The sequence below is a fragment of the Podarcis vaucheri genome (genome assembly GCF_965113315.1).
Source record: "Podarcis vaucheri genome assembly, chromosome: 17".
Lineage (NCBI taxonomy): Eukaryota > Metazoa > Chordata > Lepidosauria > Squamata > Lacertidae > Podarcis > Podarcis vaucheri.
In genome coordinates, this window is record NC_138755.1 from 13,175,864 (window position 1) to 13,203,389 (window position 27,526).

The 27,526-nt window shown below is 45.9% G+C and overlaps 1 protein-coding gene across 8 annotated transcripts in view; it reads left to right on the forward strand.

Moving 5' to 3' along the window:
* The window catches only part of GLIS3 (GLIS family zinc finger 3), a 180,345-nt gene that overhangs the window by 126,377 nt on the left and 26,442 nt on the right, over positions 1-27,526 (forward strand). For all 8 annotated transcript variants that reach the window (XM_082204680.1, XM_082204681.1, XM_082204679.1 and 5 more), the window contains 2 exons: positions 8,530-8,671; positions 18,290-18,458. In XM_082204680.1, coding sequence (XP_082060806.1) covers positions 8,530-8,671; positions 18,290-18,458 — 311 coding nt within the window. The remainder of the gene's footprint in view (positions 1-8,529; positions 8,672-18,289; positions 18,459-27,526) is intronic.

Sequence of the window (27,526 nt, forward strand, 5' to 3'; positions counted from 1 at the left end):
GTTATTATGTTTTGGTGGTAGTTATGAGTTTTCAGTTTTCAGCTGTTGGTTCTACATGCAAAAAAGCAAGCATCAGAGATGTTTGTAACATTTGTCTTGGTGTTTATTTTTATTCCTTGGTAATTTATTTAAATGTGTTTCTTTCTAAAAATAATGCTATTGCTCTTTGCATGAACTTTTATAAATTTAGCAACAAAACTCCCTTTCATCTTTCTTCCTTCTCATAAGTGGAATAAAATAGAAAGGAAGACACAATCATCATAATTGTCTTGAATCGCCTTCTTACCAACGTCTCAAGGAAATGTACCATAAAAATAATCAATTATATTTCTGCATTGTATAGGTTTGAGGCAATACGGCAGCAGGTTAGGCAAAGTGTCTTCAGAGCTTATACCTTTTGAGCACTGAGTCCAAAGTATTTCTCTTTTCTATGGTACTATCTCTTCATATTCCAAGGGCTGCGTTTCAACGTCAGTTTTAGTTTCTAGTTGCCCTTCTTCAAAATTATATTTCACATTTCATTGTTAAAGCTGCAAGAAAGAGTATAAAGGGGACAGAAAAATTTTAATTTTATTACTTTGTACACACTTGAGTTTTGAATATATCTTCATTCATTTGTTTTCTACGGAATCCAATTGAAATATTTCATTAATGCAAGAGGAGGAATTGCATCTGGGGGCTAAGGGTCACTAAGCAGCGCCCATGGCAACTAAGAAGCCATTCCTCACAAAAATGCTGCAAAGAGTAAGTGTTTTAATCCTAACTGTAATCCCCTTACTTCCTGTTCTCAAATGAAATATAAATCAGACACTGTGGAGCAGAGCAATTTTTCTCAAAGGGGGTGTTGGTGCAAAAGGATTAGAGATGGGCCGAAGTGTTTGAGGAATTTAATTATGCTATTTGTTGTGAAATGCTGATGACTCTGATCAACAATTCTTTTGACTACAGTGACTGAAAACAACAAAACAGACTTTGCACATGAATGGTGGGTTGGCTTTTGTCCCCATCCCCTTTTGTTTCTCTTGTTTTGCATCATTACTTCTAATTGTTGTGACACAAAATCTTTTTGCATTTGCACTCTCTGTTTCCTGGATGTGGGGTTTAAGCATTATAGGGTCTCCACCAACCTATAGGAAAGAGGTGCAATTCATTAATTTATAGCTTTCCACGTACCTTACTCACGTTTGATACTGTTGTAGTTGTTTAAAAAGTGTTTCTATATTGCAGTATTTTGTTCATAGAGGATTATCAAGTCTTTTTTCTTAATAATAATATTTATTAAGTTTTCCATTTAACAATCCAATCATATCACATTAATTATTCCAAATTATACCAATGCATATCATAAAGTCCAAATATTTTGCCAAATTATAAATTTTTGTTGGGGGTTCCCATGCTTCGAGTTCAGTAGGATCCAATCATCTCATATTTCTGCTGCTTTTAGTATTCACCAGTCCCATCTTTCAATCTTCTTGTTGTTATCCTTTTTCTTCTTAATAGCCTCTGAGTTGTTTCCACAGGCGAGTTAAAGTAAGCAATATTATGCTTCTGTGTGAACTTTGTAAGGCTCTCCCTTTTTAAAAAAAGCTGGTAAGTCTTTTGTTTGCAATAAATCCTCACACGCTGTTATCCATCCAAAAGTCGTCCTCGGATGGCAGACGCCATCTTTCTCAGTTCTGATGAAATAGAATCTAGGCATTTGCTCATTAATTTTCCCAGACAAGTTGCACCATAAATTAGCCTTGGATTATCAAGTCTTTGGGCCCAATACAAGGAGGGAAGGCAGGAGACTAGAAGTGTCCATTGGAACTGAGCTCATCCTGAACTGACCTGGGCTGCATCAGAAATGTTCAGGATTTGCCTGAACCAAATTGCAGACTCTGGAACATTTCTCAAATGAAAATAAGGACATCCTATTCCATAATGATAATTTTACTATTTATACCCCACACATCTTGTTGGGTTGCCCCAGCCACTCTAGGCAGCTTCCATTATGTATAAAAAACATAATAAAACATTTAAAAAAACTTTCCTGTACAGGATTGCCTTCAGATGGCTTAAGGGTCGGATAACTCCATACCCTCCAACATTTCTCCGATGAAAACGGGGACATCCTAAGGAAAAATGGGATGTTCTAGCATCAAATCAGAAACTGGGATGGCTTCTCTAAATCAGGGAGGTCCCTGGAAAATAGGGATGATTGGAGGGTCTGAAACTGGGATCCCTCTGAGTCACCCCAAATGGAATCAGGAGCTATTGAGACATTTTTAAAACTGTGCCGTCAATGTGTCGACAAAAATTGAAACATCTTCCCTCCCCTCACACATGCCACATAAGAAAAAAGGGCAAAGTCCTTTGTGGTGGACAGCCATAGCTTCTTATCAGAGGGAATGATTTTCTGAGCTTTCAAATCACAGTGCTTTGGGCTAGGAGTTGAAACAACACATCCCCTTCTTCTTTTTCCCTTGCTAGTTCTGCTACTGGTTCATGCTTGAACTATACTGGACGTTCAAGTCCTCCTGCCTCTCCTCTCCACCGCTGGGCTACACACAGATTAGCCCCAGAGCTCACTAACATTCACCACACCAAGAACTTCCTCCCTTGGTTCTTCTCTATTATATACTCTTCTTGAAAAGTATAAAGTCAGACCATGGCGCCCTGTGTGAGGCCAAAATGCTTGCTTCGGGAAGGGGGTGTGAGGACTCTGACAGGGTCCGAGAGCCCCCCTGCCTCCTTCCCAAAGCTGGGTATGTGCTTACTAGGCTTGGGAAAGGAGGCAGGAATGCACCCCTTTGGCCCCCACACCTTGTGGGGGGAGCGTTTGCGCTGCCCTACATCCCCCTCACCCTTCTGTCACTCCAACTGTCATCACTCACCCTGCAGCTAGAATCCTGCAGCTAAAAGAAAGAGCCTTACACCACCTTCAAGGCTGCATCTTATGAAACAGACTGTGGCCCAGAAAAGCTTATGCCATGTTATGTACTGAGTTGAATATGATCCAAAATGCAGCAGTCTGATTGGTCCTAGAACAATAGTATACAAAATGCAGCAGTCTGGTCCTAGAACAATGCAGCAGTATGATTGGTCCGCAGGAGCCACCCAATCCAGCTCCAGGTGGAAGTGAATCCACAACCTGATTGGCCTACAGGAGAATCCCGGAAATAGCCAATCATGTGCAGCCCATTGTGTAAGTAATGTATATAAAGCAGATATTTTGGGGAAACTTTCATTCCCCCTCACCACTATGAGCTGAATGTTGTTGTTTAGTCGTTCAGTCGTGTCCAACTCTTTGTGACCCCATGGACCAGAGCACGCCAGGCACTCCTGTCTTCCACTGCCTCCCCCAGTTTGGTCAAACTCATGCTGGTAGCTTCGAGAACACTATCCAACCATCTTGTCCTCTGTTGTCCCCTTCTCCTTGTGTCCTCCATCTTTCCCAAAATCAGGGTCTTTTCCAGGGAGTCTTCTCTTCTCATGAGGTGGCCAAAGTATTGGAGCCTCAGCTTCACGATCTGTCCTTCCAGTGAGCACTCAGGGCTGATTTCCTTCAGAATGGATAGGTTTGATTTTCTTGCAGTCCATGGGACTCTCAGGAGTCTCCTCCAGCACCATAATTCAAAAGCATCCATTCTTCGGCGATCAGCCTTCTTTATGGTCCAGCTTTCACTTCCATACATCACTACTGGGAAAACCATAGCTTTAACTATACGGACCTCTGTTGGCAAGGTGATGTCTCTGCTTTTTAAGATGCTGTCTAGGTTTATCCACTCTCGACTCCGAGTATATTTCATGCCATAATATGTGTGTGTGTGTGTGTGTGTGTGTGTGTGTGTGTGTGCCTTCAAGGTGCCTGAAGACTGTTGCTTTCACTCATCATTAGCTTCCTAGGCACCATCCATCTTCCTCTGTTGATAGAACAAGGCAGCTTCCCATCTCTCCCTCTCATGAAGCCTGATTTGTCAGGATGGCCATCAAAAGCCCTGCTTAACTGTATTTTAAGACCATAGGATTTGTATCGGCACTGTGTTATGCAAAGAGTAGTCGTGTTTCTCCAAGCTTAAAGCCATTCCTCACAGCCGTAACGATGATAAAAGGCCCCAAGGTGCTCAGAAGAAGATGAAAACCATGAATCTTATGGCAGGCTGCCACCTGCTGCAACTCGCTAGGACAGCTGCCTCACTGCTATCTGTCATGTTTGCCAAGCTGCAGCTGGGTTGACTTTGCAACATTCTGTAAAAATAACAAAGTTTAGTATGCTCTTGCAGGAGCAAAGGACTGTGTGAACATCATTGGTAACCTGGAAAAGAGAGTGGCTGGCAGGTTTCACACCCTTCGGGTTCTGAATGGGAAGATGAGAGTCTCTGTATGCTTGTGATAATCTTTCTGTTTGGTGCATTGGTGGGGTAAGATACTGTTTCCAGCTAATGTGAGATCTCAGCTTCAGGGCAAGTGTTTTGAAGATGTCCTTTCCCAGGAGTATATATCTGTGGGTAGATGAGGGCTTGTTTGGCTCTCCCATCTCTGTAGATGCCGCAGGAGTGTTGTGGCATCCTTGGAGGTCTTACTCTCATTCAGGATTTCCTCTGACTATCATTCCAAACTTTGGGACTAGGTCTGCAAAAGGTTATTTTATCTAATTCTGCAGCCACAGGAAAGGGCATCACCTGCACCCTTACAGCACGTCTCCCTGACTCCAAAATGCTTCTCAAGTGTCTTTAATGTCAGCCTTCGGATGGATTCTGAAATGCTACAATAATAGGAAATATGAGTCTAGCTATCGAAGGCACCATTATTCTCTCAAAAATGTTTTGATAGCAAGCTTATCTGCGTGGGTGTACATACATCAAGCTATTTTTCTCCTGGCTGAGCTTATTCAGAAGCATATTTTAGTGGCATCTGATTTCCACGGAACAATGATGACTACCGAGGTGTCCATGAAGAAAACATGAGTCTGATAAACAACAGCGATAAGGAAAGTGCTAAAGAAAAGGTCTTTTGATGGGGAACCTTTTCCTTTGGAAGCATCTCATGCCTCTGACTAACTGAATGCCTGTTCTTGCACTCAAACGTAATGTAGCCGCAAATTGAGGGATTTGGGGGCCTTGTTCCCTTTCAATTACATTCCCTTGATTTGCTAAATCTTGGGTGATTATCCAATCATACCTGAAATGAGGAAATGATGGGAGTTGAGTTTCCCTCTCTTGTCCTAAGAGATTATAAGCATTAGAACTGTCAAGGGGGGGGAAGCACGTGTGTGTGTGCATGTATATATCTTGCTATAAATGGTGCCTTGTTTTCTGCTGTACCTAAGTAAGAATAACATTGCTCCTGGGAACTGCTCAGGTTCCAGATGCAAAGTTTGTCGTATTAAAAGGACGATCTGAATACTTTGCATGAAAACAATGTGTTGTATATTTCAAAGCAAGTAGATCACTTGTGCAGAATACTGGAGAGCCACTCCATTAAATACAGTGAGCGAAACATTTAGGTTCATACCATTATTATATCTTTAAATTCAGTGCAAGTACTTTGGAAACACTGCTGCAGATTTCAGGATTGATGGCTGGGTTAATATATCACTTAATAGTGTATTATGGAACATATTTCCATGGGCACAAATTGGGCAAGATTTTGGTCACAGGCCATATCTACAGGACGGATTATTTTTCATCTAAGAACACAGAATATTTGACTTCATATTCATGAATCAAAGACAGTATTACAACTGTAAAATCACAACAAACAAGCTTGAGCATGGACAGAATTCAGTTAACCAGTGCACTGTTTAGTTTCCAGGTCTAACTAAATGTTGCAAGTGTAATAAAAGCGGATTAGGGAGGGGGAGATTTGGGGCAGAGAAGTTATGGGGTAGAGGGGTTATTTCCCCCTGCATTTCTGATTCCAAACAATTTTTCCTACCCTCAGCACCACAAACATGTCATTTATTTTGTTGTTGTTTTTATAATAATCTTTATTAAAGTTTCAAAAGGTTACAAACAACAAAACAAAAGAGAGAAAAAGAAAAAAAGAAAAAATTAAAAAACAAAAAAACAAAAAAAATTCCCACCTTTTAGCACTCATTTTCAATACCTTCTTTTCATGACTTCCCCACGTCTCCCCTTATTGTATTCCAACTCCAATTGTTTGTTCAAGCAAGTTTTTTTCCTTAGTGTCCTAAACGTAATTTGTTAGTTCGCTTAACCATAAATTATTAATGTAATTCTTTATAATAAATTTAAACCTTAATTCATTATTATACCTTAATTTAATTTAGTTAACAATTTTTAGAAAATATACCTTAACCCTTATATAAAGAGAGAAAAAAAGAGATATAGAAGCAAAGTTAAAAAAGTACCTTTCCTAAGGTTGTCCCTAATTCCCATCCACGGATTCCCCATTCTTATGATAGTAAAGAACATATAATTTTTACACTGCAAAATAAAAATCAGGCCCCCTTTGGACTTCTAAACCCCACCCTTCTCTCCCCGGTTTCAATCCCAAACCAAAGTCCAGTTAGTCCATCTTTTTAGCCTGGTGACCTTACGTCCGAGGCTCTCAAATCTCTCTCAGTCCCTTTCAGCCGGTTTCTTCGAAAGTCTCTCATGCTAAGCACCCAAGATCGAAGAAGTACTTTCTCAATGCTCACCATGATTCTTCCAGCAAGGCCTACTTGTTTAAAGGTGGAGCTCCAGCTCTGTTTGCAAACAATGTGATAGGGTGGATCGTTGGACATTTATTACCACTGTTCACATTTCCATGTAACATTTTCAGTTGAACAATACTGTGTGCGATTCCTTTCTGTTCCATTGGGGCAATTCTCACTTCACTTTTGGTAATCAAGCACTATGTGTACACTCAGGTTCAAAATACACACGAGCCACAAAAAAGGCAGTATATGCACATGTAAGGTAAAGGTAAAGGGACCCCTGACCATTAGGTCCAGTTGTGGCCGACTCTGGGGTTGCAGCGCTCATCTCACTTTATTGGCCGCGTGAGCCAGAGTACAGCTTCCGGATCACGTGGCCAGCATGACTAAGCCACTTCTGGTGAACCAGAGCAGCGCACGGAAACGCTGTTTACCTTCCCGCCGGAGCGGTACCTATTTATCTACTTGCACTTTGACGTGCTTTTGAACTGCTAGGTTGGCAGGAGCTGGGACAGAGCAACGGGAGCTCACCCTGTCGCAGGGATTTGAACCGCCAACCTTCTGAACAGCAAGTCCTAGGCTCTGTGGTTTAACCCACAGCGCCACCCGCGTCCCTATATGCACATGTACTTTTCTCCATTTGTCCTTAAAATACATGCATATAGGGAACCACATTCTTCTTTTTCGCAGCCTGCATGTGACTTGAGAAACAAATCTATTTTGTGTGTGTATTCCCAATCAACATTTCAAAGCATTCCATTCAGGTTCCTAAAAAATGCAAAAACTCAAACTACACTTTTCTTCATTCTTTATTATCCCATCTTTCCCCCATATTCTGAATCCAATTTCACATAGTTGGGATGCCGATAAAGGAAAGAGATCAGCTTTGTACAGTTTAATAATAATAATAATAATAATAATAATAATAATAATAATAATAGATATATTGCTGGCAAGTTGCGTTGTAAAGGAACCTTTTTAAAGGCAAATATAAACATAGGATAAATAATGTAGCCTTGAAATATTTCTTGGGAAGGTTAATTGTTTTTGAACAATGTTTCGTGGCAATTAGTGCCACTTTCACTACTTATTCTAAGAATCTGGATGGGGAAAATGTAGATACCTTTGACCTTAGAAATATACATGGATAATAGCAGTAATAGCTGTTAAGCAATGCAGAGTGGAGTTCATGGTTACAGCATGAGAAACATCTGGGTCCTGGAGGTGGGAGATGCATGAGGGATAAACGAGAAAAGATACAAGAACTCATTGTACATATTTCTGGTTTTGCTTCTTAGCAAAACAGGGACAAGGATGTGAGAGCAGCTATCAAGACAGGACAACAGCTTGGGATGGAAATGGCCACAACTTTATTGATTACAGATGTCTGATGGCTTTGGTACAGGCACTGGGGATGCATGCGGAATCAGCCAACCCAATTTCTGGTGGTTTTCTTCACCAGAACCCCCTAGGATGCAGATCAAATAGGGGGAACTCCCTAGGATGCTCCTTTGGGGAGTTCTGTGGTCCATTAGCCACCATCTTGGCCTTCAGACAAAACTTTCCCCCTAAACCCCTTTACCAGGATACTCTGACAATTTGTTCTAGTTGGATAGACTGCAAAGTCATTCTGTCTTAAGCTGTCCATAAGCGTCAATGTGCCGTTTTCACCATTCTTAGCAAATGCATTTGTTATGCTCCAAATGTTGGGATTACATGCTCGCTCCTGGTCTTTAAAACATGGCGGCGGGGTGGATGTAATGCAATCTTCTGACCTCATTTTGTTTTCACTGAAACATAATTATATTATTATGTTTCATTATATGGTGTTTGTTGTTTCTCTGAAGCACATGGTTTTTCTCTTTTCTGTGCTTGTATTTCAGTTGCGTTCAGGTATAGAGCTTGACCAGGACATTCTCAATGACTGTCTCACGATCCAGACTCTCCAACCTCCTGCATCTCCCCAGGGCACTTCAGAAAGTACCGTCAGACAATCTCCAGGGCCTGTGCATGACATTTTCACAGGTATGGTATTGGGGGGGGGGGAGTGAAAGAAACGTTAAGTACAGGGTAGGATTCCAGGAAATAATTTTGTTGCCCATAAAAGCAAAGGAACAGACAATGAAAATGAATTGACAATAAAGGAAAACAATTTTAATCTGGAGTCAGTATGAAAGTTTCATGAAGGGTACAAGTATGGTCTCGAAAAAGGAAAGAACTGTAAAGCCCAATTAAATTTACAGGGAGAAAATTAAGAGCAATTTCTGCAAGAAACCAAAGGGAGTTTACGGTATCATCTTGGAAAACATCTTAATTCAGTTTAATCCAGGCCTCCAACCCAAAAATGAAGCTTCAGGCGCCCCTTTCACTCTTATGGGGAAACATTTTTAAGGCTGTAAGTTTTTCTCTTTTTGAGAGACATGGATGGAATTACAGCTATAGAAGCCCCTCCTGAGTGGATATATGCTTGACATAGATGCCTTTAAACTTGCTTGGAGGAGGAAATAAAAGGGATTCCCTTCCCTTCTGTGGTTTTAGGAACAGTGATTTTATTAGGAATATGGCAGGCATCGAAGGAGTGTCCCTAGGAAAGGAATGTACAGACTTCCAAAAGGATGGGAGATGTAACAAATGAAGGTAAATGAAAAAAAACTAGACTGAGACTTGAGTTCTTCTCATGATAATTGTGATGGCCTGGGATTCGGACTTGGATGCTGAACCTGAGGGATCTCAGCCTGCACAGGAGTCCCCGCCTCCAGAACCAGCTGAGCCGGGGCTGGGGCTTGAGCCTGAAGGGTCCTCACCTGTGCTGGATCCTCAGGTGCAGGCACCAGCTAAGTCTGCTCTGGCTCCTGAGGGGATGGAGGACCCATTGCCTGCAGGTGCTCCACTCTCAGCCCCGTCAGGGGAAGCTGAGGTTGCCTCTGGGTCCGGTAACCCTCCAGCCTCTCCTGAGCTGCAGAGGCTCAGGGCAGAGAGGCGGAGGGAACTAAGTTCCCGCAGGAGGAGTGCTCGCCTCCAGGCCAGGAGAGGTGAGTCACCTGAGGTTCAGGGCTGCCCTATGCCTCGGGACATATAAAAGCCAGCCAGCCCCAGTCCCAAGTTGCAGGAGCAACATTGGTGGTTGTCAGTCCCTGCCTGAACCCTGCCCTGCACCCAGCTTTGACTTTTACGGACTGCCTTCATATTGCTTCATCGTCCACGGACTGGGCTTGGACCTTGCCTTTTGATTAACCTCCAGGACCAGCACAATAATCATAGAAAGCTGCCTTATATTGAGCCAGACCATTAATCTATCTGGCTCATTATGATCTGCACTAATTTGGCGAGTAGAGTTTCTGACAGGGCTTTCCCACCCTCACCCTACATGGAAACACCAGGGAGTGAATCTGGGACTTCTAATAGGCTGGGCATCTGCTTGATCCCTGATCCATGGCCCTTCTTCCAAAGGAGGATGGCAATACTCTGCCTTTACTTTATATTTAATGCCTATGGAGGAGGTCATTTGGGTCACTGCAGATTACTACACAGGGTTGAGAAAAACTGCACTTGTTTAAATTACCACTTATATGCAATTATTAAAAGTAAGCACACCCTGGCCGTCATTGCAACCGGTCACAGATTTAGCAACGGTAAAGAGCAATTCGTGTGGGGCGCGGGTGGCGCTGTGGGTAAAACCTCAGTGCCTAGGACTTGCCGATCGTATGGTCGGCGGTTCGAATCCCCGCAACGGGGTGAGCTGCCGTCGTTCGGTCCCAGCTCCTGCCCACCTAGCAGTTCGAAAGCACTCTTAAGTGCAAGTAGATAAATAGGGACCGCTTTATAGCGGGAAGGTAAACGGCGTTTCCGTGTGCTGCGCTGGTGCTGGCTCGCCAGAGCAGCTTCGTCACGCTGGCCACATGACCCGGAAGTGTCTTCGGACGGCGCCAGCTCACGGCCTCTAGAGCGAGATGAGCACACAACCCCAGAGTCGGACACGACTAGCCCCTACAGGCAGGGGTACCTTTACCTTTACCTTTAAAGAGCAATTCAGTATCAAATGATGGGTTAACTGATACATACACAATTTGTTTTCTTTCCCTCCTGCTGGTGCCAGACTAAACTGGCTAAAATCAAATGAGGGATATGCAATGCACCCAGGACAACTTGATGATAGTGAGGAAGCTGACGCGTGAAAAATGTTATTATACAATGACTGAAGATTCATTGGACCCCTCTCTGCTTTAGTTAGCCAGCTTTTTATAATCCCCATGAATAGCCTCTGCTGTGACCCTCACAATCATTTTGCAAACTAACTACAAGAGGGGGGAAAGCACCAATAAAATCCCTACATGCTGCTAGCATACATAGCAATAATGGGGGGCCTGCTGTGAAACAATATAGAACATGTCAGAGATGCCGGAGGAAAGGGTGAAGTTCGCGATGGAGCTCCGTCCTGGTCCCAAGAGGTCACAGCTGTTTCTTTGGCTGGCTGATATCCTTTAGGTTTGCCTTCAGATATTTCTAGTGATTGGCAGCTGGAACAATTGATTAACTGAGGCAGATGAACATATTGGAAACTCTTATTGCTTTTGTGATTAAGAGCCAGCAGAATCCCCAAAGCAATAAATTGTGGGATCTGGATTAAAATCTGTCTTGCTAAAACTGAAGGTCATTACATTAGATTGCTGCCATTCAAAAAGATTGCTGGCTCTTATGTGGTTCAGAAGATTGTCGTTTGCCTTCTGAGTTCTCGTCTTATGTAAAAAGGAAATATTTATAGTCATTTATGCCAATGCAATTTAAAACTCATAGCCCACAAGATCCTAAACAGTTCTACAGATTTGAATAGAACAGCTGTTTTAGTTGCACAGCTGTATTTCTGGGTGAATCTGGAAATGGAACTTTGGATATTTTTGTCCTGCTAGTGAACTATATAAGAACAAATACTACTTTTATATATTATTAATCCTAACTGCTGTGTTACTTGGCCAGGTAAACAACAATGACTTCTTTTTCTGTGTTTTTTTTTTTTTTAACTAAAAGGATATTCAAATTATATTTGCATGTCATAATTAAATATTTGAGTTGCTTAGTCAACTTCATCCACAATAAGCAACAGCATAAATATATCTATCCTCAGATTTTTATACTTTTATTTATTTATTTTAATCACTTCATATACCGCCCCTTATTGGCAGATCCCAGAGTAGTGTACAACATTAAAAACATAATTTGCATAGCATAATAATAATAAAACAAACCCAGCTTCACCGGACTCTGGCAGACACCATGTCACCGCCCTGGGAGACAGCTGCTGCTGTTGAATAGAAACACTTGTTCTTTGAATGAAAGTCCATTTAATAGATAGTCATTATGGCCCCCATAGCATCTTCCCTTCCAGGGCAAATGGCATCTGGTGGGGTGATTTTCACTGGTTCTTCAGGATAGAAGGAAAGGGTCAACCTTCTTCACCTTCGCCAAGATGCCAGTCCACATCAGAGGAGCTCTGTGCATCTATTACTTAAAAAGCTAAAGGTAAAGGTAAAGGGACCCCTGACCATTAGGTCCAGTCGTGGCCAACTCTGGGGTTGCGGCGCTCATCTCGCTTTATTGGCTGAGGGAGCCGGTGTACAGCTTCCGGGTCATGTGGCCAGCAGGACTAAGCCGCTTCTGGTGAACCAGAGCAGCGCACGGAAACGCCGTTTACCTTCCCGCTGGAGCGGTACCTATTTATCTACTTGCACTTTGATGTGCTTTCAAACTGCTAGGTTGGTAGGAGCTGGGACTGAACAATGGGAGCTCACCCCGTCGCAGGGATTCGAACTGCCAACCTTCCGATTGGCAAGCCCTAGGCTCTGTGGTTTAGCCCACAGCACTACCCACATCCCTACTTTAAAAGCTACACACACACACACACAATTGTGCAGGTAATGCAGTATAATGTCATCGTGCACAGCACGGCTCTGAGTTGGTTTCTCTATCAATTTAACAACAAAACATCGAAAACCCCCAAACCGGCCCCTATTTTGACACTGATTTGTTTAAGTCCACCTGCAGCCCTGAGACTGGAAGGCTCCCAGATTGAGCAGGATTTTTCGGCCTATGAAAGCCCCATTTTATGGCTGCTTAGACATTTAAGTGGGGAAACGGGAACACTTTTGCACTTTGATTATTCTAAAAGGAGGTAGATGAGGTCTTTTTTTATGTGAAAAAGATTGACAGAGAACCATAATTTAAGAATAATATACCCATGGAAATGAATTACGACATTATTGGTAGTTTGCAGGAGGAAAGGTGGCAATTCTCCATTTCAGAAAGGTTCTTTAAATTACAGAGTACTTTCTGTGCTAAGATGGGAAGAAACTTTTTTTTTTAAAAAAAGAAGGTTTGATTTGGAAGCAGTTTGAGAATGCAAACTCTCATTTCTTAATTGTGTGCAAGGTGACGCCATCTATCACCTCTACATGATTTCTTCTTAAAAGCTTTTGGGAAGAATAAATGTGAAACTTCATAAACACAATGCGTGTGAGGAGCCATGTTTCAGGTGGACAGCCCTTGTGTTTGATGCCTCTATATGATGAGCATCATTCTTCCTGCCACAGTTACCATCCTTTAAATACGAATTATTATATATATAATTTTAGCTTCAATGCAGAAATGTTCTGCTGATTTAAATGCTGCAGCATAAACATCACAAGGATAGGATGAAAACAGCAGAGAGCTATTATCTTCCCAAATGGCTGGTTTCTCTTTTGAAGAGATTACAACACTATAGGCCTCGAGTTTTCTGAAGGTGCAGGAAAGGTGACGTTGGGATGAGAATGAAGCGATGGAAGCAATTAAATGGATTAAAATGGGCCATCAATGTATTAATAAAATATTAATATGTAAAATGCGTATAAGCCTTGCAAACAAAGCCACTTCCGACCTCAGGAGGAGGTGGGGTTGCGGGTTTCACGCCCCCAACATGCGCGCAGAGGCTTTTTTCCAGCCCCGCGCGATCAGGGGAATCCTCGGGCCACATCATCCCCTGAGCCAGCCAATCGGCTGGCTAGGAGTGTGTGGCTTGCCTCACTTAAGGCAAGCGCGGCCCCGGGATCTCCCTCTTTTGCCTGCACAGCTGCTGTTGTTTCCCACCCACCCACCCCTTAAGGTTTCTCTTTTGACCTTGCTATGGACCTCGGTTGGTCGCCATTAAGGGGCCTGGTAGGGATTTTTTCCACTTGGCAAACGGGCACTGGCCATTTGGTTTTTTGCCTACCTCATAGCAAATCGTCACAACTCCTTTGGTTTTGGTGGTTAGGCATTGGTAGGGGTATTATTATGTAGATTAGTTGGGGGGGGGAGCGCCATCACCTCCCCCAAATATTGAAGGGTAGTCTGGTAAAGGATTCCGGGGGATGTGGCCTCGTCCGAAGCCTATGGAGGTCAGGGCCTAAAGCACGCCCTCGAGCGGTGACCCTGGGGGAGTCCCTAGTTGATGTGCATCAGCAGGGCTTCCCCCTGCTGGGGTTAACCCTTCCCGGTCTTCAAGCAAACAGGCTGAAGCCGGATAGTCGAATAGGACCAATGCCTAAGCCAATACCTCTCTTACCTGTAACTAATAAAGTTGTGGCCAATTTTAGCCCATTAACCTAATACAATGGTGTCGTGTGTCTTTATTTCTATTGGGAGCAGGCAGGAACTCGCCACGCAATTAAGTCCTGCAGTAACAATTTCGGTAGTTCTAGAGGGAGGCTCATGTTGCCTTTGGTAGACTAGGGATTCCCCACAATGGCTCTATCAGTTCTGGAATTCTATGCGCAGGTCTGGTCTCTGGCATCCGTCCGTCTCGGGAGACGATGGAGGAGGGTGCCTTGGGGAGGGGGAGTCAAACTGTTGGAAGGTTGCAGTGTCTGCTGTGGCTGTAGAGACATGTTTAGTTGCAGCTGGGGCAGATGAAAGTGTCTGGTTGTGCTGCTGCAGACGTCCCATGACATTTCTTCTCTCTGTGCTCCACCCAGCGGTTATTTATCCTCTGGTCACTGTTAGTTTCTGTTTCTCACTGAGAAGCTGCTGGGAGTCACAGGACTCTGTTTACATTCCAGAGACCTTGCAGTCTCACAGGAAAGGGAGACGGGATGTGACGTCAGTGGTTTCCTGTTTCCTTTGTTCCTTTGTTTCAATTGCTCTCTGCTCTCACAGGGAGATGATGTATATTTCTTTGCTCTCTTCGTAGCTAGAAAATAAAGCATAGCAATGTAGATCATACTGTCTCATCCTGCCCTGTGCTGGGAACTCTGCTGGGAGGATGTGCCTTGGAGCCTCATCAAAGGCTCGAGGTCATTAAACACGTCGGGAGGTGATTCCGAAGATGAGCCTTCTCAGCTTGGCCGAGCTAAGATTCCGACAGCCACTGCTATGAATGCATGACTTGAATGCCTGTCTGCAGGCACTGAGGTCACCTGCAAGAGATTCCCATCTGGCAGAGCTGGTGTGGCCAGCCTTCATGTCTTCATGTTTACAGTCATCTTTGTAATGCAGAGTTGGTCTGCCAACAGGCATGATGCCTGAAGCCAGCACCCCATAGAGCACATCCTTGGGAATCCTCCAATGGAAGCCATCTTCCATTCTATGGGCATGACCAAGCCAGTGTAGCCGTCGCTGAGACAGGAGTGCAAACATGCTGAGAATGTGGGCTTGAGCACATCTTTGTTTGAAACTCTGTCCTGCCATGTGATACTCCAAATCTTCATGATACAGCACATGTGGGAAGGTGTTGAGGTGTCACTTCTGATGGTTGTCAGTTGCCCAGGACTCAGTTCCATAAAGCAACATGCTCAACACTCTTCCTTTTTTAAAAAAAATAAAAATTAAAAAATATTATTAAAATAATTCAACATTAATACATACATGTTACGAATATACAAACATACATTTCATACAATCCTTAAGAATATTCATACATATCCAACTCAGTCTCAGAAATACTTCATTTTCCCACCACCATCCCACACCCCTCAGCCCACCCCTGTGATAAACTTCCAATCTACTCAATTGCAATTTCTTTCCACTTCTATTACTTTCTTTCACATACTTTTAAACCAATTTTCTGCTTCTTTTTCTGTTACACATTGTTATCCATCTTATTTAGTATTTCAGTATTTATAACGGAACTTGTTTATTCTAATAGGAGTTCTGATTTTTCAATATAACACTCTTCCTTTTGGTATTGGACGGTGGCATCACATTCTCCCATACTCTTTTGGAGAGGTGAGCCATTGCTCTGGCTGCCTTGCCAATATGCTTGCCCAGTTCAGCACTGGTGGAGAGCTGATTTTTTTCATGCCTAGTTGTGGCCTTTCCAGAAACATCTGGCTGCTGATGAAAGCAGAATTTCGGGCAAGAGCAACCCCTAGCCTGATCTTGCAGGGCTCTTCAGATACTCAGTTCATCAGCTGTAGGAATTGTGGCGTAATTCCACTACATCCGCCTTTGGCAGGCAAAGCCCTGCAGATGGCTTTGGATGGCAGCGCTGGCTGGGGCTGGGGTGAGTTCAGAACATCTGGAGGGTGCCCCAGGCTTGGTGAAAGCTCTCCCACCTAGTGACCTTAGCAATATCATCTCTACAGAGAATGCTTCTTGGATCTTCCTGGTCATGGTTTCATATTTTATTATTAAAATCACAGTGAAATACACTGTCTGTTACGGAACTATCAAAGACAGAATGCACCTCGTTGCTGCTCACCCTTTAGGGTCACATTCCAATAAAACATAAAATATCCACACATCTTTACAAAGGGGGCAGCCAGTTTCCCTCACTCATTTTAATGCTGTTGGTTTGCTCATAAATATTGTTCCCTTTAATCCTTTTCTGAAGGCGTGACTACAGAAATCCAGTTTTACTATACATATTGTAGCAGTTGTTAATTAGATTTTGCACCAGATAAACATGCCTTGCTCTTTTAACAATGCCAATAAGCAGAGTGTTAGTGATAAAGGCTATGTACAGCTTATTATCCCACAAATACTTTCTAATATCAATTTCCAGTAATTATCCGAACACAATCTAGCCTGTGTCCCACAGATGACAGCAGCAGCAATTATCTCAAATGCTGATATATATACTTTTAATCCTTTTTAGTGTATTATATCACCTGCGTAAGATTTTATAAAAGCTATCTTTAAGGATTACTGAAAATAAGTACTTGAGAATCCCTGGACCCCTGTATAAGTCCAGTCCGCTTCTGACAAAGGTGGTTTTAAATTCCTCTCTCACTTTAATCCACAAGACTTCAGTCTGCTCCTCCAAAAGGACTTTATAGCGGGGAGGGGGGACCTTCAACCCAGAGGCTTGGTGGGGTCCTCCCAGTCTCTCTGTCTGATCCTCTGGATTCTCCCTGGGCCATTGCTTTTCCCTGGCTAGATGTGTCCTTTAATTGTGATAATACTGCTTACTTGCCAAGATGGAGAGAATATTATTATTGTTGCTGCTGCTGCTGTTCTCATTGCTGTTGTTGTGATTATTTACATTTGTATCCCAGTTTTTCTTCAAGGAGCTCAAGGTGGCTTACATAGTTCTCCTCCCCAGTTTTAGTGGGATGCGGGTGGTGCTGGGGTCTAAACCACCGAGCCTCTTGGGCTTGCCGATCAGAAGGTTGGCAGTTCGAATCCCTGTGACGGGGTGAACTACCATTGCTCTGTCCCAGCTCCTGCCAACCTAGCAGTTCGAAAGCACACCCGTTGCGGTGGGAAGGTAAATGGCATTTCTGTGTGCTCTGGTTTGTGTCACGGTGTTCTGTTGCTCCAGAAGTGGTTTAGTCTTGCTGGCCACACAACCCTGAAAGCTGTCTGTAGACAAACACTGGCTCCCTTGGCCTGAAAGTAGAGATGAGCAGCTACACCCCATAGTCAAGTTTGACTGGACTTAACCGTCCAGAGGTCCTTAACCTTTTACCTCCCCATTTTAGCCCCACAACAACCCTGTTGTTGGGCTGAGAGTAATTGAGTGGCCCAAGGTCAGCCAGCAAGCTTCATGGCCGAGTGGGGATTTGAACCCTGGTCTCCCAGGTCATAGCCTGACGCTCTAACCCCCAAGCCACACTGGCTCTTCCCAGGGTGGGGGGAGGCAGTGTAGAAATAAGACTGTGTGACTGAGGTTTGCCTAGCTGTACAAAGGGGTAAACATCATCTTAAAGGTAAAGGTAAAGGGATCCCTGACCATTAGGCCCAGTTGTGACCAACTCTGGGGTTGCAGCGCTCATCTCGCTTTATTGACTGAGGGAGCCGGCGTACAGCTGGCCAGCATGATTAAGCCGCTTCTGGCGAACCAGAGCAGCACACAGAAACGCCGTTTACCTTCCCGCCGGAGCGGTACCTATTTATCTACTTGCACTTTGACGTGCTTTCGAACTGCTAGGTTGGCAGGAGCAGGGACTGAGCAAGGGGAGCTCACCCCGTCGCAGGAATTCGAACCTCCGACCTTCTGATCGGCAAGTTGTAGGCTCTGTGGTTTAACCCACAGCGCCACCCGCGTCCCATCCTCTTACTCATGTTTAAAACTCCTGGTGTAGTGAAAGCAAAGCCTCCTAATTGCAGCCGAAGACTGAATTAAGATGCTCATTTGAGGAATCTGAAGATGTGTGCCTGTCCTAATAGTGAATGTTTTTGCCCTTCTTGCAGCAGCCCTGTTCTCCAACACCCACGCCAGTCAAAATGGAGCTGCTACGGGCTCCCTGCCCCCATCACACTCGGTGAGCCACGCTTCTTCAGGGCACAATGTGCATGGCAGCCCCCACAACCCACCAAGCCAGGTGCCCCCTCTCACAACAGGGGACTCAGAAACAGAGAGGTAAGGCCACAAATGGGGGTATTTTTTCTGTCCTGTCTCACTTAATTAGACCAAAGGGAGTCGTCTTTGGGATACTGGCTCAGGATTTCCAAAACAATGAAGCCTCCCACCTTTCCTCATGAACCCACCTGGACTGCATCCCTCTGATGGAGGACAGAGCTGGGAGTGCTGTGATTTATTTATTCATTTCATTTTTTACATGATCCAAGAATAGAGCTTATCAGATATAATATCAAGCAATACAACAATCCCATCAAAAACAATAAAACACACACTCTCTCTCTATATATATATACGGTATGTATATATGGTTTAACTACTTTTCCTTACTGCAGAAGTAATACATCATAGACCCACATCACCAACACCTGCCTAAAAAAGCAGGTTTTCAGCTGATGCCAAAAACAACCAGTGACGATGTCAGACAGATTTTAAAATAGAAGACATTCCTATTCCAAAGCCTGCTGGCTCATCACTCCCCAAACCTTCAATCACAATATATTGAGGCCCTAAACAGGTAAAGGTAAAGGGACCCCTGACCATTAGGTCCAGTCGTGACCGACTCTGGGGTTGCGGCGCTCATCTCGCTTCATTGGCCGAGGGAGCCGGTGTATAGCTTCCGGGTCATGTGGCCAGCATGACTAAGCCGCTTCTGGCAAACCAGAGCAGCGCACGGAAACGCTGTTTACCTTCCTGCCGGAGCAGTACCTATTTATCTACTTGCACTTTGACGTGCTTTTGAACTGCTAGGTTGGCAGGAGCAGGGACTGAGCAACGGGAGCTCACCCCGTCGTGGGGATTCGAACCGTCAACCTTCTGATCGGCAAGCCCTAGGCTCTGTGGTTTAGACCACAGCGCCACCCGTGTCCCCTGAGGCCCTAAATAGCATGGAATAAATCCTTGCCCTTTCCCCCCACACTAGTTCTGAGTTTAGCACACTTGAATGGATTTCGATGGGTTTAAATCTGCCTTGTGGCTGAACAGTGTGTCATGCATAGAATGGCATTGTAAAAGGTTTGCTTTGTCATCATTAAGCCACACTTGTAATACACAGCTGGTTTTATCATATACATATGCAATCTGCTAATAAATGTTACATGGCTATGCATTCAAAAGGCAGCTGTAAGTGATTACTGTAGGCTGTGAGCAGCTATTTGTTGCTGATTAGATTGTGGTCTCACATCTTTACTTATGTCTGGAATGTTAGACTTCACAGCAAGGTAGAACTGCATTTTCCTAGATTCAGTTTTCATCTGCAAGACATATAATTAAAGGCAACAATTTTGGAAAGAAATAAGTTGCAACCATTTCTTTCCTCCAGGTAGATTAAATGAGAAATTTCCTGTATCACATAATGAAAAATTAACTGCTTTTTCTAAACTAGAATGTTTGATATATGCCTCTTAAATCAACAGCTATTCCTTTATAACCATAGACAACTGGAACATATTTTGCCATACTGAATGGGTTTTTTTCAGACCAGCAGAATTATTATTAATCTATTTATATTTAAGAGTTTAGTGTAAGTTTATATTCCAGCGAAATTGAAATATTAGAAATTATTCTTTGGTGCCAAATTTGCATAACAAAAAGAACCTTCCTAATATAGTTCTCATTTTATTAAATGGTGTTAGTTATCTCCCAAATATTTTTATACTTAGTTTGAGAGAGACCATCATAACTAGAGGTTTATTGTGGGCAAATCAACTACTTTTTAGTATCCTGAGAATCTCACCTTAAATTTAAATACTTAAATTTAAGTAGAGTGGTACCTCGGTTTAAGAACAGCCCTGTTTATGAACTATTCAGTTTACGAACTCTGCAAAACCGGAAGTAGTGTCCCAGTTTGCGAACTTTACCTTGGTCTAAAAATGGAAGCCAAATGGTGGAAGGGCACCAGCGGTGGGAGGCCTCATTAGGGAAAGCACGCCTCAGTTTAAGAACAGTTTTGGTTTAAGAACGGACTTCCGGAATGGATTAAGTTCGTAAACCGAGGTACCACTGTCTGCGATGTACCTCAAGCAACATTTCCTGATCTGGTGTGCAATACCTTATGTCCTGCTCCATCCTATCTTGGAAAGCTTATCCAGATAATCAGGGCAGCATGTGTCCCTACCCAATTTTACCTTTCGTGGAATAATCCTGCAAAGTGTGTTCTCCATAACAGAGAGCACATGTTGCAGTGGGGACCAAAAAGGCCACCCCACTGTTGTTGGGCAAATTGGCCACATGCTGTGATTGGGCAAGGAGTGTTTCTGGGGAGAATGTTATGTTGCTAAAGTGTGGGAGGGGGTCTGAGGTCTTAAATACAGGGCTCGCAGCCTGGGGTCTTCTCTTGGGCTGCATGCACCGGATCACCCGCCCACCCTCCCTGAAAAGGGGGGGGGTTCGTTGTCCTCTGACCTTGCTATGCCTGTCATGGGGTCGTCTGCCTTGGGGCAGGGGCCTGGTAGGAATTTTGTCCATTTGGCTGATTGGCTGTTGCCATTTGGTTTTTGCCTACTGCGTAGCAAATCGTCACAACTTGTAAGGTTGGCGGTTAGGCATTGGTTAAAATTGGTTGGTGGAGGGGTAAGTGCCTACCTGTCCAATGGTAGTGCGGAAAGGGAATTCTGTTAAAGGAATCCAGGGGCTTGCCATTCTTTTCATCCTTGTCCCTGGCATCGGACTTGGGCTGTGCAAGCCACCAGGAGCATGAGGGTGAGAAGTGAAGGACTGAGGCCCAGCTTCATTTTCTCCCCAAAAATTGTTTCCCTCACTGGCTTCTGCTGTAATCCGGAAGTCAGTGCTGTCCCTGGGCAAGGACAGATAGTCGGAACCAATGCCTAAGCAACCACTCACGTGTGTGTATTTAAATAAAGTTGTGGCCAAAATCATGCCAAAAACCTTAAACAAAAATTGAGGTGTGAAGTGTGAGTTATTGGGGTGGCCTGGGGGATCTCAACGCGCAAGTCCCAGTTCAGTGGACCCACACACAACGGAGGGTAGTGGCTTTGCTTTGTTGGTGGTGTTGCAGTTCTGCTGCTGCTCTCTTTCTTTAAAAAGGTTCATAGGCCTATGTTTGCATTAGGATACCTGCAGAAGTTGTTTGCACAGCAGCTAAAATAGGCTGGTCTCAAAGCAAAGTCTGGATAGCAGGTTCAACTAAAATCCAGTTAAAGGAGACATTTTTTAAAAGCTGTAACACTTTACTCTGGTTTAGTGCAGGGGATGCCAATGCAGTTCCCTCCAGTTATCTGATGACAATTCATAAAGAAATCAGCCCTGGAAGGGTTGGTCTGGAACAACTATTGACCAATAAGCCCTTTGTGGGGGGCGGGGCGGAGGTGGTGGAGAGGGTTGTGCAGGGTAGCTGTCAGCATTCTTGGATCTTACAAAGTATGTAGATCTATTCCAATCTAGGTTCAGGCCTGGCCATGGGACTGAGTTGCCCTTGATCACTCTGATGGGTGACCTTGATAGAGAGATGGACAAGGCAAGAGTGACCTTGCTTCTTGATCTCTCTGCAACTTTAGAGATAGTTTTGACCGTGGTATCCGAGAGGACTGTGTTGCCATGATTCCAGTCCTACCTATGCAACCAAGATCAAAGAGGGCATTGGAAGAGTGCTTTTTGGCCCCTGGGAGTTATGCAATTATTATTCCCAATACTATTTGATATCTATATGAAGTAGCTGGGATCAGTCAATAGGAGTTTGGGGACCAAGGTATCATCAGTATGCTGATGACAGTCCTTTCCATTTTTCTGTAACATCTCCATCAGAAACGTAGTGGTGGGATGGATGAGAGAAAATAAGCTGAGCTGAAATCCTGGCAAGACATTCAGCTGCACTCCTACATCCATCCATAGCAATGGTTTCAATTATTTAATGTTTACAAAGGAAAATGAAGGGGGAAAATAGTAGACAATGAACTGAGAAGTAGATGAGGGATTACTGGAATATGGAGCTGATGCAAAATCAGACATATATATAAGAAAAAGACTGAGGAAACAGGAGAAAATTATCCGGGTGAAGGTACATCAGGAGGAATATGTCTAAACATAAGTATGGAGTATTATTTATAGCTCCTTTTTATTTTGATGACATCAATCCTAGAAGAGGAGCACTAATTAGTGCCCATTCTCAGGTTGTGTAGAGAAGGATAGTTGGATGGCAGAAGCCTTTCAGAGTACAAATCACAGGAAAATTAAATGACTTGTTATAGGAAAATCTACACTCAACATCTTATTGCAATGTGGTTTTAGGGTCAGCATAGCAATTTCCTCTCATGTCTGGGAGGCAGTGAAGGGATCATGTCTCTTTTTTCTATTTATTGAGGAATTGTCTCTCAGCTAAAATGGCAGACACTGAGGAAACGGGGATCAATAAATCAAAACTTGGGCCTGGGTAAAACCAAGCTATCATAACGAAATGTTTTCCTAAACCCATTTTTTAATGTCACAATTCTCTAAAGAGAGCGAGAAATACCAGCAGTTTTATGTTCCAGGATTCATTTTATGGTATGTGTCAGGGGTTCAGGAGCAGAGGCGAGGGCAAGGGAGGAAACAGAGAGCGAGGGGGAGGAGGCAGAAGAAAGGATGAGTGATGACGACGACCCGAGATCTCCGAGTCTTTCCAGTGAATCAGAAGATTCACAAAAAGGAGCACCAGTGGCCAGGGCAAGGGGGGAGACTAGGGGGACACCCCAGGAAGAAAGAGCCAGAGGGGACTCAGAGGGGAGCAGTTGGAGATCGGGACCAACGTCACCGCCAGAGAGTAGGAAAGAGGAAGAGCGCCAGGGAGCAAGCGCTGGCAGCTCGCAACAGGAGGGAGGGCACGAGTCAGGAGTGGCCACACCTTCATCGGGGAGCGAAGTGACGGTTAGACGGAAAGTGGAAGGTTGGGCGCGCGCGCCAAGTTCAAATGCACAGGAAGGTGGCGCAGTAGGCAGCCCGGAAAGGGAGCCAGGTCCTAAAGCCCGGCGCAAGGAGACAGGAGAGTCAGGGGGGTCAGCGTCAGAAGAATCCCGGAAGGAAGAGACCCAGGGGGGCAGAGGGACCCAGAGGAGAACTGTCAGGCGGAAAAGGTGGAGCAGGGCTAGGATATTAAGTTGGTGCGCAAGGGGCGGAGACTCAGACGGAGCTTCGCCGATCTAAGCATAAGACGTAGGGTTGCACGCAGCAGCTCGAGAATGGAGACTGTAACTCAATAAAGACTTTTATTTAACGATCGCTGGCTAGCGTGATCCTCTGTGAGCTAGGATCTGGAAGTAACCCTGACAGTAAGCTCCGTCTCTTCAAATTGTGGGCATCCACGGCCTCGCGGAGAGGAGGGAAAGCGGGTGCCTACAAGAGAGCTCACGAACGGCAGACAATATGACGGCCGAACAGCAAATAACGGAACTCAGAGAAGCAGTTTCACGACTGAATGCCGAGGCGCTGGCGTCCAGGAAGAGAGAGGAGGAAGCAGCTGCCGCCTACAGGGATCTCCAGGTCAGGTTGGACGTGCTTACGAAGCAAGGGCAACAGACACCCAAATCAGAGGGGATTGGGTTGGGGAGACGCACAGGCGGTCTGGTCTCGCACTTCGATGGGAATTTGCAACAGTACCCCAACTTTAGAGCAGACGTAATGTGTGCACTGCAACTACTGCACAAAGACTTTAGAGATGAACAAGAGAAAGTGGGGTTCATCATGTCCCATTTGCATGGAGACGCAAAAGCATGGCTGCGCAATTTGTGGAGAGATAAGGATCCTGCGCTCCAAAATGCGGACGCCTTTATTAAAGCGATGGATGGCTGTTTTTTATCAAGCATTGACGTGGATCTTGCCCGAAAGGAGGTGCATGGACTAAGGCAAGGGAGGGCCAGCGTAAGGCAGTATCATGCCCGCTTTTTCGCTTTGGTCAGTGCCCTGGAATGGGACAGAGATTCGGCTCCTGTCAGAGACCTTTTTTGGGAGGGCTTGCACAACTCGGTTAAAGATGAGATTGCGAGGGGGGAGAGACCCCGGACCACGCAGGAGATCGTTCAGAGGGCGCTGGCGGTGGGGGTGCGGCTGGAAGAACGTCCGTGGAGCAGGGACGAAGGGCGCAGCGGGCGCGAACCAGCCAGGGGCTCCTCCTTCCTTCCCAGAGAAGCAGCGCATGCGCAATGCACGCCTCCAACAGGGGGAGGGGTGGAACCGATGGAGGTTGGGAGTGCAAGGGCTCAGTCAGCAGCCAGAGCCCTAGCACCAGCAGCAGTGAAAGCGAAGCCTCCTAGAGGGAACAGGAAGTGTTATATCTGCGAGGATCCAGGGCATATGGCGAAAGAGTGTCCCCGGAGGCTCCACAAGCACACTGCAGCCTCAGCAATGGTGACTGCAGCAACGCAGCACGGAGAACCACAGCAGGGAAACGACGATGTCTGGCTGGAGGAAGAGGCACTGGGGCCCAGCCAGACGTGTCAGTGAAGCAGTCCCCAGAGATTTTACCGCCCATGGACCCCCTCCCGCCCAAGCCAGTAGTGAGGCTCACCGCATCGCTCCAGCTACCCAATGGAATCACCATGGACGTGCCAATCACCGTCGACTCGGGAAGCAATGCAGACTTCATAGGGCAGGACTTTGTCGACCGGCACGCTATACAGTTGCTGCCTGCCACGCTGCCCCTGCAGGTTGTCACGGTGGATGGCAGGGAGCTGTTAGGGGGGCAAGTGGTGAAGCAGACGCCACCTATGGTGCTGCGGCTTGGAAATCACAGGGAAATCATCAGCTTCAACGTCACTCAACTGTCGGACACGCCTATTGTATTGGGCATGAGTTGGCTGGACAAGCACAGCCCGACGCTGGCTTGGTACCAGAGGCAGCTGACCTTCGGCTCTTCCTTTTGTGCTGAACACTGCATCATGCCCCAGCAGGAAGGGGAGCAAGAGGAGTCACAGCTGCTGCTAGGCACGCTGCAAGCGATTCCCCACAAGTACGCAGAATTTTTGGAGGTTTTCTGCGAGAAGGAGGCAGACAAGCTACCCCCCCCACAGACCATATGACTGCAAAATTGACCTGCTGCCGGGGGCGGCGCTGCCCAAAGGGAAGCTGTATTCCATGTCTGAAGACGAACTGCAGGAACTCAAAGAGTTCATAGATCATAATTTGGAGCGCGGTTTCATCCGAGAGTCCAGGGCAGCGGGGGGCAGTCCGGTATTCTTTGTGAAGAAGCGAGACACGCCCCAAAAAAGACTCGTAGTGGACTACCGCATTTTGAACAGTGTCACCAAGCCATCGGACTTCCCCATGCCCCGAATCGACGACCTCCTCGCAAAAGTACGCAAGGGCAGCGTGTTCACCAAGTTGGACCTGCGAGGGGCGTACAACCTCATTCGCATGCGGGAAGGAGATGAGTGGAAGACAGCCATGTTCACGCCCCTGGGCACCTACGAATATAGAGTTATGCCTTTTGGATTGCAAAATGGCTCCCACGTTTTTCAAGCTTTCATGCATCACGTGTTGGCGGGGCTCCTCTACAAGACGTGCGTCTGTTTCTTGGATGACATCCTGATCTTTTCGGAATCGCAGCAGGAGCATGACAGACACGTCAGGGAAGTGCTGAGCAGGCTCCAGCAACATAGGCTTTACGCCAAGCTGGAGAAGTGCCAATTCGACGTGACGGAGGTGGATTTCCTGGGCTACAAGTTGTCTGACAAGGGGCTCGCCATGGACAGCGCCAAGGTTCGAGCGGTGTTGGATTGGAAAAGCCCACGCAACCGGAAGGAGGTCCAACGGTTTGTCGGCTTCGCGAACTTCTATCGCAAGTTCATCAAAGGCTTCGCTATGCAGACAGCGGCCATCACGGACACACTCAGTTCCAAGAAAAAGAAGTTCATCTGGACAGCGCAGGCGGAGCAGTCCTTTCAGGCACTCAAGCGTCTTTTCGCGTCGGAGGAACAGCTGCTTCATGTCGACCCCAGCAGGCCGATGAGAGTTGAAACAGACGCCTCGGACAGGGCCGTTGGAGCAGTCCTGCTGCAGAAGGACCCGCAGGGGGTTTGGAGGCCCGGAGCGTTTTACTCCAGGAAGCTCAGCAAGTCCGAACAGAACTACACCATCTGGGACAGGGAGTTGCTGGCTATTCATGCAGCGTTCAAAGCATGGAGGCACTTCCTGATTGGAGCCAAGCACACGGTGCAGGTCTGCACGGACCACAAGAATCTGGAGCACTGGCGCACGGCACAGTTCCTGAACCAGAGGCAGATACGTTGGGCTGAGTTCTTTGCGAACTTCGACTTCCGAATAGAGTATGTCCCGGGGGACACCAACATCATGGCGGACGCGCTCTCCCGTAAGCCACAGTATCTGGAGGATGCCACGCCAGCGGACGCCATGCACATCTTCGCACCAACAGTGTGGGCGTGCGCTGCGGCGACAGTGGACCTGGAGGCGGTGCGACGAGCGTTGCAGAATGACTCCTTCGCGCAAGCAAAGATGGCAGAGATGCAAAGGGGCACGGCAGCGACCGACGGGTTCCAGCTGAGAGATGGATTGCTCATCCGCAAAGGGGCCATCTACGTGCCGGGAGACAAACTTCGCGCCAAGGTACTGCATCAGCTGCACGACGCGCCCACGGCCGGGCACTTTGGCAAGGAGAAGACGGTGGAATTAGTCGCCAGGGATTTCTGGTGGCCCGGAATGAGAGGGGAGGTCGCGGACTACGTGGCGAGGTGCGACACCTGCCAGAGGGCCAAACCAGTGCGCAGACCGCCGGCCGGACTGTTGGAACCGCTGCAAACTCCGGTCGAGCCATGGGAGAGAGTCGCCCTGGACTTCGTCACGGATCTGCCCAGCTCGAGGGGCAAGACGGCCGTGCTGGTGGTGGTGGACTTGTTCTCCAAGATGGCACATTTCATCCCGTGTGCGAAGGTGGCCACGGCGGAACAAACCGCCAAACTGTTCATAGACCACGTGTTCAAGGTTCACGGTCTGCCACGGTCTATTCTGTCCGACCGCGGGCGGCAGTTCATCTCGAATTTCTGGCAGAAGCTGATGGGCTTCCTAAACGTCAAGATCAACCTGGCGTCGGCGAGACACCCGCAGACCAACGGGCAAGCGGAGCG